The sequence below is a fragment of the Cyrtonyx montezumae genome, unplaced genomic scaffold (genome assembly GCF_038088225.1).
Source record: "Cyrtonyx montezumae isolate F1298 unplaced genomic scaffold, pur_monq_1.0 scaffold_8, whole genome shotgun sequence".
NCBI classification, from domain to species: domain Eukaryota; kingdom Metazoa; phylum Chordata; class Aves; order Galliformes; family Odontophoridae; genus Cyrtonyx; species Cyrtonyx montezumae.
The window spans coordinates 69,196,817-69,209,671 of NW_027072089.1; the positions used below are offsets into that span (position 1 = coordinate 69,196,817).

Sequence of the window (12,855 nt, forward strand, 5' to 3'; positions counted from 1 at the left end):
TTCTTAACAGTTGGATTTCTAAATTTAGGCATAGGCTTGAGCTGCAGTTTCATTTACTTTATTACAGTGTTAGAACTTTTTTTTTTAAACACTGCTTCTTTGGAATTCTATCTTTTGTAAGCTGTATTTGAAAAAAAAAATAGAATTGCTTAATTAACAGAAGCTGTGCTTTTTAGTCTCCTTATTATCAAATTTTCATGCTGGTATTTTCTTCTCCCTGGGTTTTTAGGTTTTGATGAAAATATAGAATCTCAGGGAGAGCTCATCCTTCAAGAATCCTTCCAAGTATGGGACCCCAAAACTCTAATTCGAAAGGGAAGAGAGAGGCACCTTTTCCTTTTTGAGATGTCCTTGGTTTTTAGTAAAGAAGTAAAGGACTCAAGTGGAAGGAGCAAGTACATTTACAAGAGTAAACTGTTTGTAAGTATGGGAGAGCAAGTAACCATATTTAGAAAACTGTCAAAATGATTATGACTGTCTTCAGATCCTTTAAACTTTCCTGACAAACTGGAACAACTATTGTAGTACACTGTGGAGATTGAATATTCAAACTTTTCTGTTTTCTCATGCTTTTGAGAAGAAAAAAGTAGACCAAAAGCAACTGCTGAAGGCACTTTGTTAATATTGGTATGCTGTAGAAAGCAGGAGGGTGGAAGGAATTTACAGAAAGCCTTTATCTTACTAATTTACTAGTCACATTACAGAAATAGCACTAGTAAAGATTTATTCCAGTGGAAATTCTACAAATGCTGGTCCCGAAAGGCAAGAACTCTTCGTTATAAGTTTATTTCAGATCGTCTACAAAGGCTAGTAGTTGTCTCATGGTAATTTTTTTTTCTTACAAAATAAGTGAGGTCTTATGGTTTAATGAAAGAATGTAAATACGAGAATTTGTGCATTCCCATTTAAAAATATATATATTAAAAAAAATCCCGTCTTGCATTCATCGTGTGAATCCATGTATTTCATTGCATGACACTGGGTGAATGCAGTATTCACACTCCATAAATTTAGCAAAAGTCAAGCAAATTTGTCAGGCAACAGCCTCCATCGGTTTGCACTGGATTGATTGGGAACAAGACTAGTTTTTGTGATAGATTATTTAGAACAATTACCTAACCACTCACTCTAAAGGACTTTATTCTTCTATAGTTTCTGTTGAGTTATGTGACCAAGTTTAGGTGATTTAAATACTGAGCCTTTTCTCTCTTCATCAGCTCCTTTTCACTCCTTCTTTTCCCTTTCCCACCTTCATGTCCACACTGGTAAAGCACGTTGGTTCAAAAGCCTCTTTTTCTCTATCATACTTGGCCCATTCTATTTCATTTCAAAAACCTGTTGTCCTTGATACAAGTTAGTTAGTGGGTAACAAAGCTGCAGCAGCTTTGTTATCATTTCTTTCTTTGATTCCCTGAAGGACCTGAAATACAAAAAAAAAAACAAACAAGACTTCTGGTGTACTGGTAAGGTAGCATCAGCTGCCAAGGCATTACAAGGGAGAGGAGGCAGAGTGCAGTTTGTTACAGTGCCTCACCATCCTTACTGTAAAAGAAACAACCACAAATCTTCCTTATACCCAATGTAAATCTCCCCTCTTTAGTTTGAAACCATTTCCTCTATTCCTATCACAGCAGGTCCTGCTATAGAATCTGTCCCTTTTTTTTTTATGCCCCCCCTTTAGATACTGAAAGGCCACCATTGGGTCTCCCTGGAGCCTTCTCTAGGCTGAATAGCCCAGCTCTCTCAGCCTGTCTTCATAGGAGGGCTGTTCTATACCTTGGATAATTTTTGTGGCCCTCCTCTGGATACACTCCAACAGGTCCATGTCTCTGATAAGCAGTAAAATCATACTATCCTCCTCGTGTAGACTTTTCCGAGCTGTGCAGCAAGACTAATTTTCTTTGAGCTAAATATAATATTATCTATTTCAGTGATGAGTTGACCATTTTACCAAATGAGATGACAGAAGAAGCAGTGGGTGCTTTTTCTTCAAAAACAAGTAAACACCAAAACAAACAAAAACAGAAACCAAAAATAAGTAGACATCCAAATTAGACAATAACTACCCTTCCTCAGTTACTGTGTGTCTAATATCTCTTGTAATGTATCTCTGTACTTTCTAGTGATGATGCACTTGAGGGAAAAATGCAGCATGTAATGATGTAAGAATGTTTAGCAGCTATCTTTTGGAGTGAGGCTTCTTGTATTTTGAGCTGTATTTCTCACTTGTAATTATTTATTTTTTTTCTGGAGCAGAGCCTATATGAATTGTTTAACTAGAAACAAATTCACGTAAATGTTATTCCAGTCGGAAAGCAAAAACATTTTGAATGATAATTGTTTATAAAGATCTGACATCCAAACATTCCCAGAGACTGGTTGTTAATGTAGTTGTCCCCAGGGAAATTACATTTTTTTATTTTTGTCATCTATTTCAGAAAGAATGAAACACTATGAAAAACTTGTTTGGCAGTAAAGAGTTTTAGAAGATATCAAGAGAATTCTTAAGCGTATCTTATCTGAAGGAAAACATAAATCAATAACTAATGAATGTCCCTGATAAAAATTAGCAAAGAAAAATACCACCATTTAACCTTCACCAAGCATTTATATCTATTTTATTTGGAGTTATAAGACTTTTTTTTTTTTTTTTGTCATCAGAAATGTAAAATAAGCAATTCAGTATTTAAGATTATAAATATTATAGTATATAGTACTATATGAGTATATAGTATTACTTTACTGGGAAAAGTGCTTAGCTTGCAGTCAATGCTTTTGAAGAGGTCTCAACACCTCCACCAGAATAAAGAATTCTCTCTGAAGTTAGACTGAAGCTTCTAACATTCTCTTTAAATAGCAGAGCTGAACTATTGAGAATATTAGCATCCCGTTGCACCTCTGGACAAAAAAATTACCATGGAGTCCTCACAATTTTTTCTTAATTCCAGACTTCTGAATTGGGTGTCACAGAACATGTTGAAGGAGATCCCTGCAAGTTTGCTCTGTGGGTTGGAAGAACACCAACTTCAGACAACAAAATTGTTCTCAAGGTAATTCTAGTGTACATGCTTAGTGAATACATATGGATATACTTAGTCTTGTCGTAGCCCTTGCTTGTTAGAAAGGCAACAAGTGATGATTTCTGCTGCTTTGAAAGGGACAGCTGCTGACAGATAATCTTTGTATAGAGGCAGATGTGGTGTACATCTGACTAAAGTGACCTGACAGCAGAGGGGAATCTGTGTTGGCCTAATATAGGATTAAACAAACTTGCTTTTGCAAATAGAAATAAATGTGTTGACTTAATTTTGGAGGTCAAATCCGATAGAAGACAGGGCAGGTGACATCTTTTACTCTCAAATCACTGCTGCTTGTTGGTGATGGTTTGTTTTGTGTCCCACATTTTTATGGAAAAACAAAAGAAGTTTGAAAGATTTAAATGTGTTTCTGTGGTCTACAGATTTTTATGACGTTTTTTGCCTTTGGATGGGAGTGAATACAATACCTTTAAATACCTTTAATTTCTGGATCTGGGAATGTTACTGATGTCAGTAGAATTCCTTGCCTAGTTAGGATAATCACTAAAGCCATTTTTTGTTTGTCTTTTCCATAAACTGGAGCCTACTGTTTCATGTTTAATAGGTAACTTGACATATTTTGAGGACTGTGTCAACTGAAACTTTCCTGTTTTCTCTCTTAGTTGTGCTGAGATGAGTAAAAAGTTCATCTTTCCATTTACCAATTAATGCACCTACTAATAAACTTGCTCATTTTCAGATATGTTTTGGTGATTACTCAATAGTGTCACTCAAATTTATAGATTTTCCTAGTTAATTCCAGGCTAAGAGGCTAACATTTGTTTTGATATACAAGCATTCAGTGAGTGCATGAGAATGAAATTTAACATGACTGAATAATATGATTTTTTCAGTCTTTATACTTGCATAATTTCACTGACTCTGCTTTGCAATCTGAAGCAATCTTCCCTCAACAGAATGGTAAAAAAAAAAATAATTTTGTTTTCAAGGACACTCTACCTTAGATCACTTTAAAGTGTTCCTGTTCTCTTCTGCTCTCTACTTTAAGTGTAGGGTATTTAGATTATTTTTACGGTATGTCAAACTTTTCAACAGTTTTGCTGATTTTTTTGTTTGGTTGTTTTTGAAAGTGGAGAGTAGCACATGAATAATATAAGAAAATTTCATTAAAACACTATATAAAAGATTTAACAATCTGTATTTGGCTTCCTGTCCTAAATACTTTTGTAAAAGAAAAAGATCTTTTTCCTAGCTATTCATTGTTTCTTCATTTTTTTTTACACCTTAACAATCATATTTTCATTTCCCCATTTATTAAATATTTACAGTATATTAGAAGCCAATTATTTCAGGAGATAACAATTAAAAGAAGTAAGAGTATACTTTAATAATTTACTTAGATCTGCACCAATGCTTATATTTAATATTTCAGTTGCAGATTAACAAAATTAAATTGGGTTCAGTAATCATTACATATTGGGCAACTGGATTTCAAATATTTTCTAGAGTTATCTCCAAAATACAGATAGTATATTGCAGGAAGTTATTGAAATGCAATCCCTATATTAGCTTTCTGCTTCCTTGTACATTTCAAAAGTGGGAAGAATAATGCATAAATAGTGTTGTGGAAGTGTGTTTATCACAATGTAAGTTCATTGTTCTTTCAGTGATAGCAGGTTATTATATTAAGTTAGCCCTAGTACATGAAGCGAATTAAAAAAACAAAACAAAACACAACAACACAATATTTGGGATGTCATTACTGGAATTCCTGAAGTAAGTCAATTGAGCTTGTCTATCGTGGTGAACACAAGGCTTCATCCTTCTTGGGCCTTGAAGTTACAGAAGAATCCAAATCTTAAATAAAATAGTTTTAACAATATTAGCAGTATTGACAAGCATAAAGTAGTGCTGTTGTTTCAAAATAAGGACAACTATTTGAGTTTCTGTTTTTCTGTTAAAGTTTTCGAAAATGATTCACATAGTCTTTCTTTAAGCCTTTCATTTGGTATTCATTAGTTAAAGGTATTTGTGGATTTCTCTCATCTATTCTGGTGTTTTTGTTTCTTTTACATATCAAAGGCATCCAGTATAGAGAATAAACAGGACTGGATTAAACATATCCGGGAAGTGATACAAGAAAGGACCATTCATCTGAAAGGAGCATTGAAAGAGCCAATCCATATCCCGAAAACAGCACCAACAACAAAACAGAAAGGAAGAAGGTAATTAATATTTTAAATAGTCAGAGATCTCTAAGTATGCCATTTCAACAGCACTGTTTCCTCTCTAGTTTTGAATTTCTGATGTCATTCAGTGAACTGGACAAACCAAGAGTCATTGTGGCCTGTTTTGTCATATAATTAATTTCCAGTTTCCTGCAATGCTGCGTGTGTTGAGATGTCTGTTCTGAACAATTCCTCACTAGTGTAGATTTACCCATTACAGAAGACATTTGAAACAGCAGTACACAATAGCTGTACATTTTAGATTTTTTCACAGTTCTGTGTGTGTTTCTCATATTCAGGTCCTTGGTATCCTTTGACAGAGCTTAAAATGTGTGACTGAGTAGTCTACTTGCTAGCTTTGGTTATGCTTCTTATGACTGTGTGCCATAGTCCTGACTGGTTGGTTGTATTAAATTACATGTGGTGTAGACATTGAACAGAAGAATTTGTGTAGAACAAACAGTTAAGTGTTGAATGCTTCATCTTTGCATCAGTTACTTTGTCTAGCTAGTATCTGTTGCCTTAATATATAGGTGCTCCTTTCATAGATCTGTAAGTAAAAATTTAACGCATTAAAAACTCAGTGTTAATATTGTAATGAAAACTGAATTATTTGCAGAGATGGCGAGGACCTGGACAGTCAGGGAGATGGTAGCAGCCAACCTGATACTATTTCAATTGCCTCACGAACTTCACAGAATACACTAGACAGCGATAAGGTAAGTTTCTCAGGTGCTGCCCCGGTATGAAAGTTAATGATTCATTCCTCAGTGTGAGTTAGCATCTGAAATTAGTATATTAAGAGTGGCAGTATGGAGGCATTTTATCTTTTACAAATAGCTGTATGCAACAGAGAAAATGTATTAAGGGTAGTGAGGGAGCAGGGGTGAATTGTCTGCATCTAATAGGTCACTGAAGAAATTCAGTTTATTCCAAACCGAAACTTTTTTTTTTCTCTCCTTCTTCTGCGAGTTGTCCAAAGCACTGACATTAAGTTATGTTTTGCATAAAATTTAATGCTGTGCATAGAATTCTTCATGATGTCTGTCTTAACATTTCTGGAGTGACAGAACTAGAGGGAATGGCTTTAAGTTACACCAGGAGAGGTTCAGTATGGATATTAAGAAAAATTTCTTCCCCAAATGAGTGGTCAGGCACTGGAACAGGCTGCCCAGGGAGGTGATTGAAGATGTTTCCTGAACACCTCCACATGTTTAGATGTGGTGTTCAGGGACATGGTTTGGTGCAGAAATATCGGTGGTAGGTGGACAATTGGACTAGATGATCTTAGACCAACCTTTATGATTTTCTGACAACTTGCCACATGTTTTTTGATGAACTTGAGGTCGGTGTTTTTCATGTGGTTACTTTTGTGAAGCAGAAATACTATTCAGTGTTTACGCATTAGAGAACTTTCCCTTTCTGCGTGAAAGCTAATGAAAATCACCATATTAAAGAGGAGTAACCCACCAGTCCAAGAGTCATATGATATAAGTACTAGTGTTTCCTTACTTCCACCTTTGCCTGTATATTCTGGCTGGGTTGTCTCATAATCATACCACAGCAAGAGCTTCTCATGGGTAGAAGAAATATAGGCATCAGAAGGGTAAACATTCATATATGAAATGCATGCTTATTACTTTGGAGTTGAAGATTTCTGGCAAATGAGAAGTGTTACGACTTCACACGGAGGTGGAGATAGCTAATTGAATAGGAGAGGGAACAAAACATAGAAACTGCTTAGTAAATGACTTGAAAACACATTTACAGATTTTTGGCCTATGACTTCATCAGTAAAATTGTTCTAATGAGCCATTTATACTACCCAGGTAAGTAATCAGTATGTTACAAGGCAGCTAGATGACTAGGTTCTTAGAGAAACCTGTTCACAATTCCCACAGTCATCTGAAAGAGCTTGTTTTCCATATTTTTGCAAGTCACTTAAATTCTTTGTTTTAATATTTTCTTGTAAAGAAGACAGAAAAAAAGAGTTAATAAGCACTTAGGGTTGCTCTTATATTTGTCAAAAATATCTTCTGTATTGACCTGGTACATTTGTACTGAAGTCAGTCTGTAGCTTTGATGTGGTTTTCTTCTATGGACATCTGTTGAAAAACTTTTAAGTTTGAAAGACTCTTTCTATTTTAATCCTTGGGTTCTTGCTTACCTGTTTAGTGATTTACAATAATATACTATCTATAGTACATTATTGCATATTGTATATATATAGCTTAATGCATTTTTAGATATATTATTAAAATCCATGTTTAGTTTTCTCCTCTGAACAGTCCCTGACTAGTGTTGGTCTGGGGTGATCTACCACACCCAAAGCCAAGACATGCTGTCTTTTATTTCCACAGTATTGACTGAGAGGTCAGGCTATGTGAAAGATTTGGCTGGACTGTGCTTCAATTCCAACTGAGGTGACAGAACCCATCCCTACTGTGCACAACCATTGCCACTCCTTAATTGTTCATTGTGTACTATTTAGAGGGAAATAGCATGGATTGCCTCCTATGGCCCTTCGCAACTGTATCTCAGGCATCAAACAAGAATAACTAAGGAAGTTGGCAAAGTGAAATGCCTTCAGAATTCTCTTCCTTGTGCCAGACTGGAAGATACTTACCAACAACCTGTTCAACAGGGTTTATAAGTTTAAAGGAGAAGAAATGGAGAAAGTGTTTAAATATTTTCCTGACAAATTAAGTTTTAAAGTTGGCTAGTGTGATTGGTTTTGTTTTTAAAGTGTATTTGAGTTTTCATGGTAGCATGTAAAATTATTCTTAGACTTTTCTTTGACAAGGAGAACAAACCAAGTCATAATGGAAGCGGACTACCTTAAGGAAGTTACTTGTGCTATGTCTTACATTGGGTCCAAGGAAGAAATTTACTGTCTGTGCATTCTTTTCAAGTGAGTGAATTAGAATAGCTTTGATTAGTTTATTTGTTTTGTTTTGTTAAACACATGAAGAGGAGAATTTTTAAAAGTGTTAAGGAACAGCAAGAAGCAGAAGACCGTGAAATAAGTAAGATATGTTGGATGTTGCTGAACATGAAATAGTCTTCATACATTCATACATACATTGAGAATTCATTATCTGTAGTCCGTTTGGGAGTTAAGATTGGCTGTAGCTTTTTTTAGTCCAGAAGCTTGAAGTACGCAGAGGTTAAAGAAAAGAGTTTTAGTGTTTTTAGGTACTGTTGATGTGGTTTGTTAGTTGGAGCAGTAGAACTTGTCAGTCAAATTTGGAGCAGATCTCAAGTTGAGCTGTTTTTCCACATTCAGAAGCATTAGAAATAACAGCTAATGTAAAGTAGCTTTAAGCAAGTGATAAAAATGTTTAGCTTGAATCATTTATTATGCTGCTGGTGAACATTCTTCTGTTCAGGTGTTCAGTACTGTGAATAAGAAAACAGTTTCTATCACCTAATACTAATCACTAACCAGGTAAAACCTTTCTGTTTTATCCATTCATATGTACAAACTCATGATTTTATTAAAAAAATGTTTTGATTTTAAGAACTAGTTGTTATATAGGGAGAAGAATGAGTGAAATTAGCCAAAACAAAATGTCTTTTCTTTCCTCTTCAGACATTTGGTTAGAAAGGAGTAAAATTCCTTAGCCTTGGAAATGGTTGAGTATTGTGACGATCTTTCTCTACATCTCATTTTGTGATTTAATTGGAAATGCTTTCACAACAGAAAATAACTTCTAATTAGCTTTTTTCTTCTCCACGCTGTTTGTTGTTTTTTTGTTTGTTTGTTTTTGTTTTGTTTTGTTTGTGTGTTTTTGGAATAGAATTCTAAGTTTTGATTGTTGACTCCATATTGCTTTTCAGTAATGGGCACGATGATCACTTATAAAGTTAACATCCATCCCAGCTTCACATTCTATGAAAACTATATTGAAAGATGAAATTAGCATTCAGAGTCACCTTTGTAAAGGGAGAAATGGCAAATGCAAAATAGCATGCAGTTTAATAGGGACTCATTTGAGCTACAGTGAACAAGTGAAATTGATTAACTACTAATGTAAATGGTGAGATTATTGAACAGATTTTGAGAAGTTTAGAGGCTTTCAAACTGTGTATAATTGTTAGTCTGGTACAAATATGAAGAGAGGGGAAACAGCCCTATAGTTATGGACAGAAAGTCCTCATTTGTTACTGTGCACCTGTAAGGCTTCTATTAGGCACTGCATCCTGTTTTGAATACAGAATTTTAGTAAATTACTGAGCTGTTGGAAAAGTTCTAGGAAAGCTGGAGGTCTAATTAGAGGTCTATCAAACATAACTTACAAGGTAAGATAAAGAGTTGGGGATGTTAAGTATAGAGTAAAAAGGTGGAAAGAAGAACTTAAGGCCCCCATTATGTGAAAAGCAGAATTAAAGACCAATCTTTTAGACATATTTTCAGTGGATTGGATGGGATTCAAGGACTCCTTTTGAATTGAAGATTACATGCTGCAATGACTTTTTGTGTCTATTGTAGTGTGGAGCTCTAGAACAGCCTAGTTTTGAAGTCTAGAGAATGTCCATAATTGGAAATAATGCAAAATTTTTTGATAAATATTAATAATAATTAATGTAGCCACAACTGCTCATGGAAGAAAAAGGAGTGGACTAGATGCCCTAAGATCCCTTTCCATATTCTTTTTAATATTGCGGTGTATCTCCATATTACAAGACAAGAGCACTGACCTATCCTGAAGTATTTGAAGGTATAACACAGTCTAAGATGAAATGTAAACTTCTTGAGAGGGAGATTCCTACTCCATCAAAGTACCTCAGTTTTCCAAATGAGTGCTCGTACTGTACCCTTCTCAGTAAATAATCTGCCCTTCACCTTTCACAGCGTTCCTTCCACTCATGTACTGCAGCTGCGTAGGCACCATGTTAGGTGGCTAATAAATAAAAGAGAAGACACTTAGCCTTTTGTTCCACCTTTCAGCTGTTTCCTAGCCTTGGATCTTGATCTGGTTTTAGCATCTTCTTTTGAACTCGATCCAGTGCATAGGAAATGAAATGGGCAAGCTGAAGGAAGCAGTGTGGGCCTGATAGATCTCTTTGTGCTTGTGTTAACTGAGCTGGAAGAAGTGTTAAATAATCCAAACTGTTTTGATAGCTGAGAAGATGGTAGGTTTTTATAAGTGGAGCCATCATACGGTTTTATCCTAAGTAGCAGGAATCATGCTTACTGCTCTGTGTGGTGAGTGGAGAAGTATTTTATTTTTAATGAATTGGCCTTTGTGCCCAATTGGTAACACTTTCTACTGCTTTCCGTGTGAATTTGTATTTCCTTCACATGCTTTTTAAAGTTAAGGCATCACACTTTGGAAAATAGAAAAACTACTGAAGCAGCAGGAGACAACCAAGTTCTACCAGCTGAAAATGCAGAAAAATGTCATGCCACAAGAAAAATAAAAACAAATCAGTTTTTTACGTCAGTAAAAATATAAATAAAATAAAAAATATAAATAAAATAAAAATTATAAATAAAATAAAAGCCAAAAAGCTGGTGTTTCTGAGCATATACATCTCAGTGTCGGAAACCAAGTTTTAGTCTGGATGAAGAGAAATACTCTGAGAAAGAAGTCAAATGAGGGAGAAAAGATACCCAAGTTCTATTTTAAAAAGGATTTATAGATTTTTTGCACTTGAAATAATTAAGAAAGCTTATTAGCTGCTTTCTTTCCTCCCATTTCTCCTTACTGTAAAATTACTATGGGGCAGTAAACTCAATAAGCAGTCCTTAAGTGAGGTAATATGTAAAGGCCATTGTATTTGATGGAAGTCAGTCAGTAGTGATCTGATGTGGTATCTCTGAATTCTGCAAACCTGCAGTAAGAGTCTGTATATATGTCGTGTGGTTTTTTTTTGTTTTTTTTTCCTCTCTACAATCAGCAGTGATTAAAAAACCCCAGTGAGATGAACATAGATGGTTAACATTAATTTCAGCAACAGCAAGACACTGTGTCCCATGATAAGCTGTTTAATTAAACCTTACGCCTTTTTTAATCTGCTGTTCTATTTCTGTCTGGCTTTTGTTTCTCATCTAGTCTCTGTCTCTCCAGTTCCATGTTTCAGACATAGCCTCATTTATTTTATCATGCATGATTAATTCAGTTTACATAAAGAGTTTCTTGAGAATGATGGATAAAGCCCTTGTTCAGCCTAAATTTTTATTTAGGTGGTTTGCAACTCCTTTTTCTTCAGTGCAAATCAGTCTCCTGGTTCTACTGTGCCTCCTTCTCTTCCCTCCAGCTAGCCTAGAGAGCCTTGCCAAAGCTGTCCAACAACAGCTGTTGAGCAATGTACATAATCCCAGACACTCCTTGCTGTCCAACTGCATTTAATCAGTGCAGAGGAGGAAACTGCTTTCAGAAAGCATGTTATGGAAAGGGAATGAGCAAAGAAACAAAGGGAAAAGCACTGTTTCCTAGCCATTACAGTTGTGGAGATGAAGAATGGTCGCTATCCCAAAAGAATGGAAAGTTGATACATGTTTTTTTCTTAGGTTTGTTCTGCATGGTGTTAACTTAAAGGTAGTCTGAGTAGAACATACCATTGTATAGGTGTTCTAGACAGCTGCAAAGAAGTCCTGTGCTTAAGGTGCATCTACAGTGTTAGTCTTTGAAAACAGGGAAGAACCAACACTTGCACTTTGGAAGTGTCTTGCATACTGCTTGCTTAGTTGTGATGGAATGGGGAGTTTAAATGGAGTACTGATCAGCCATGGTGTCTAATCCCCACACAGTCTTAATGACATTTTTTTGGGTAACATATTACTTTCTGATATCGCTACTGTCGATATTTGTTTGCTTTTTTCCTTTAGCTTAATGATGTAAAAATAAAAAAAAAAAGTAGCTAATGAACAGATCATTGTGGGGTTTTGTTTGTTTGTTTTGCTTTTTCCCTCCCAATTAAGGAAAGGAGAAGAAATAACATCTATATTAATGCCAAAAGCACATGGCCTTTGCACTGTTGGCAAAGTATACTTCTGTTTGCAGGGAAATGAAGGGTCAAACAAGGAAGTAGAATACTAAAGCTATGCTCTTGTAGATATTTAGGAGAAAATACAACTAGATGGAATTTATGGAAAGTGTCTACTTGTTACTGTCTTCACTGCACTGGTAGGGGAATGCATATGAACTTCCCTGGGAAAAATTTGGTCTCTGAAATCATATTCTGTCAGCTTTTTCTTAGTCCCCATCAGCCATCCAGATGGTTTCAATTGTTCCTTAGTTTGTCTGAAGAAGGCTGTAACATAAATCAATACCAGAAAACAACATAATCCTTTTACTTTTTCCCCTTTGGCATAGTTCTGCATGGACTAAAAAACTAATACGATATGGAGAAAGGGGGGAAAGGGAAAAAGGAAGTTTTTAATGAGGGAGAAGATAGTATGCTTTGAAAATGTAGCTGTCATAATTTGGGTGTTGGGACTATCTGAAGAGATGTAGTAGTAACAATGTGATTAATTTTTAGCCTGGATCAAAATGGGTAGAACTTGATTTACCACCTCTAAACAGTAGTTGTATAAGGATTTCTTTTGTCCTTGTTAACCTCTGCATTCCCCCAAAGAAAAC

At 35.4% G+C, this 12,855-nt stretch overlaps 1 protein-coding gene across 3 annotated transcripts in view; it reads left to right on the forward strand.

The window, feature by feature from the left end:
* Positions 1-12,855, forward strand: part of TRIO (trio Rho guanine nucleotide exchange factor) — a 230,644-nt gene that overhangs the window by 151,893 nt on the left and 65,896 nt on the right. For all 3 annotated transcript variants that reach the window (XM_065752445.1, XM_065752448.1, XM_065752446.1), the window contains exons 30-33: positions 230-420; positions 2,949-3,050; positions 5,121-5,263; positions 5,886-5,985. In XM_065752445.1, coding sequence (XP_065608517.1) covers positions 230-420; positions 2,949-3,050; positions 5,121-5,263; positions 5,886-5,985 — 536 coding nt within the window. The remainder of the gene's footprint in view (positions 1-229; positions 421-2,948; positions 3,051-5,120; positions 5,264-5,885; positions 5,986-12,855) is intronic.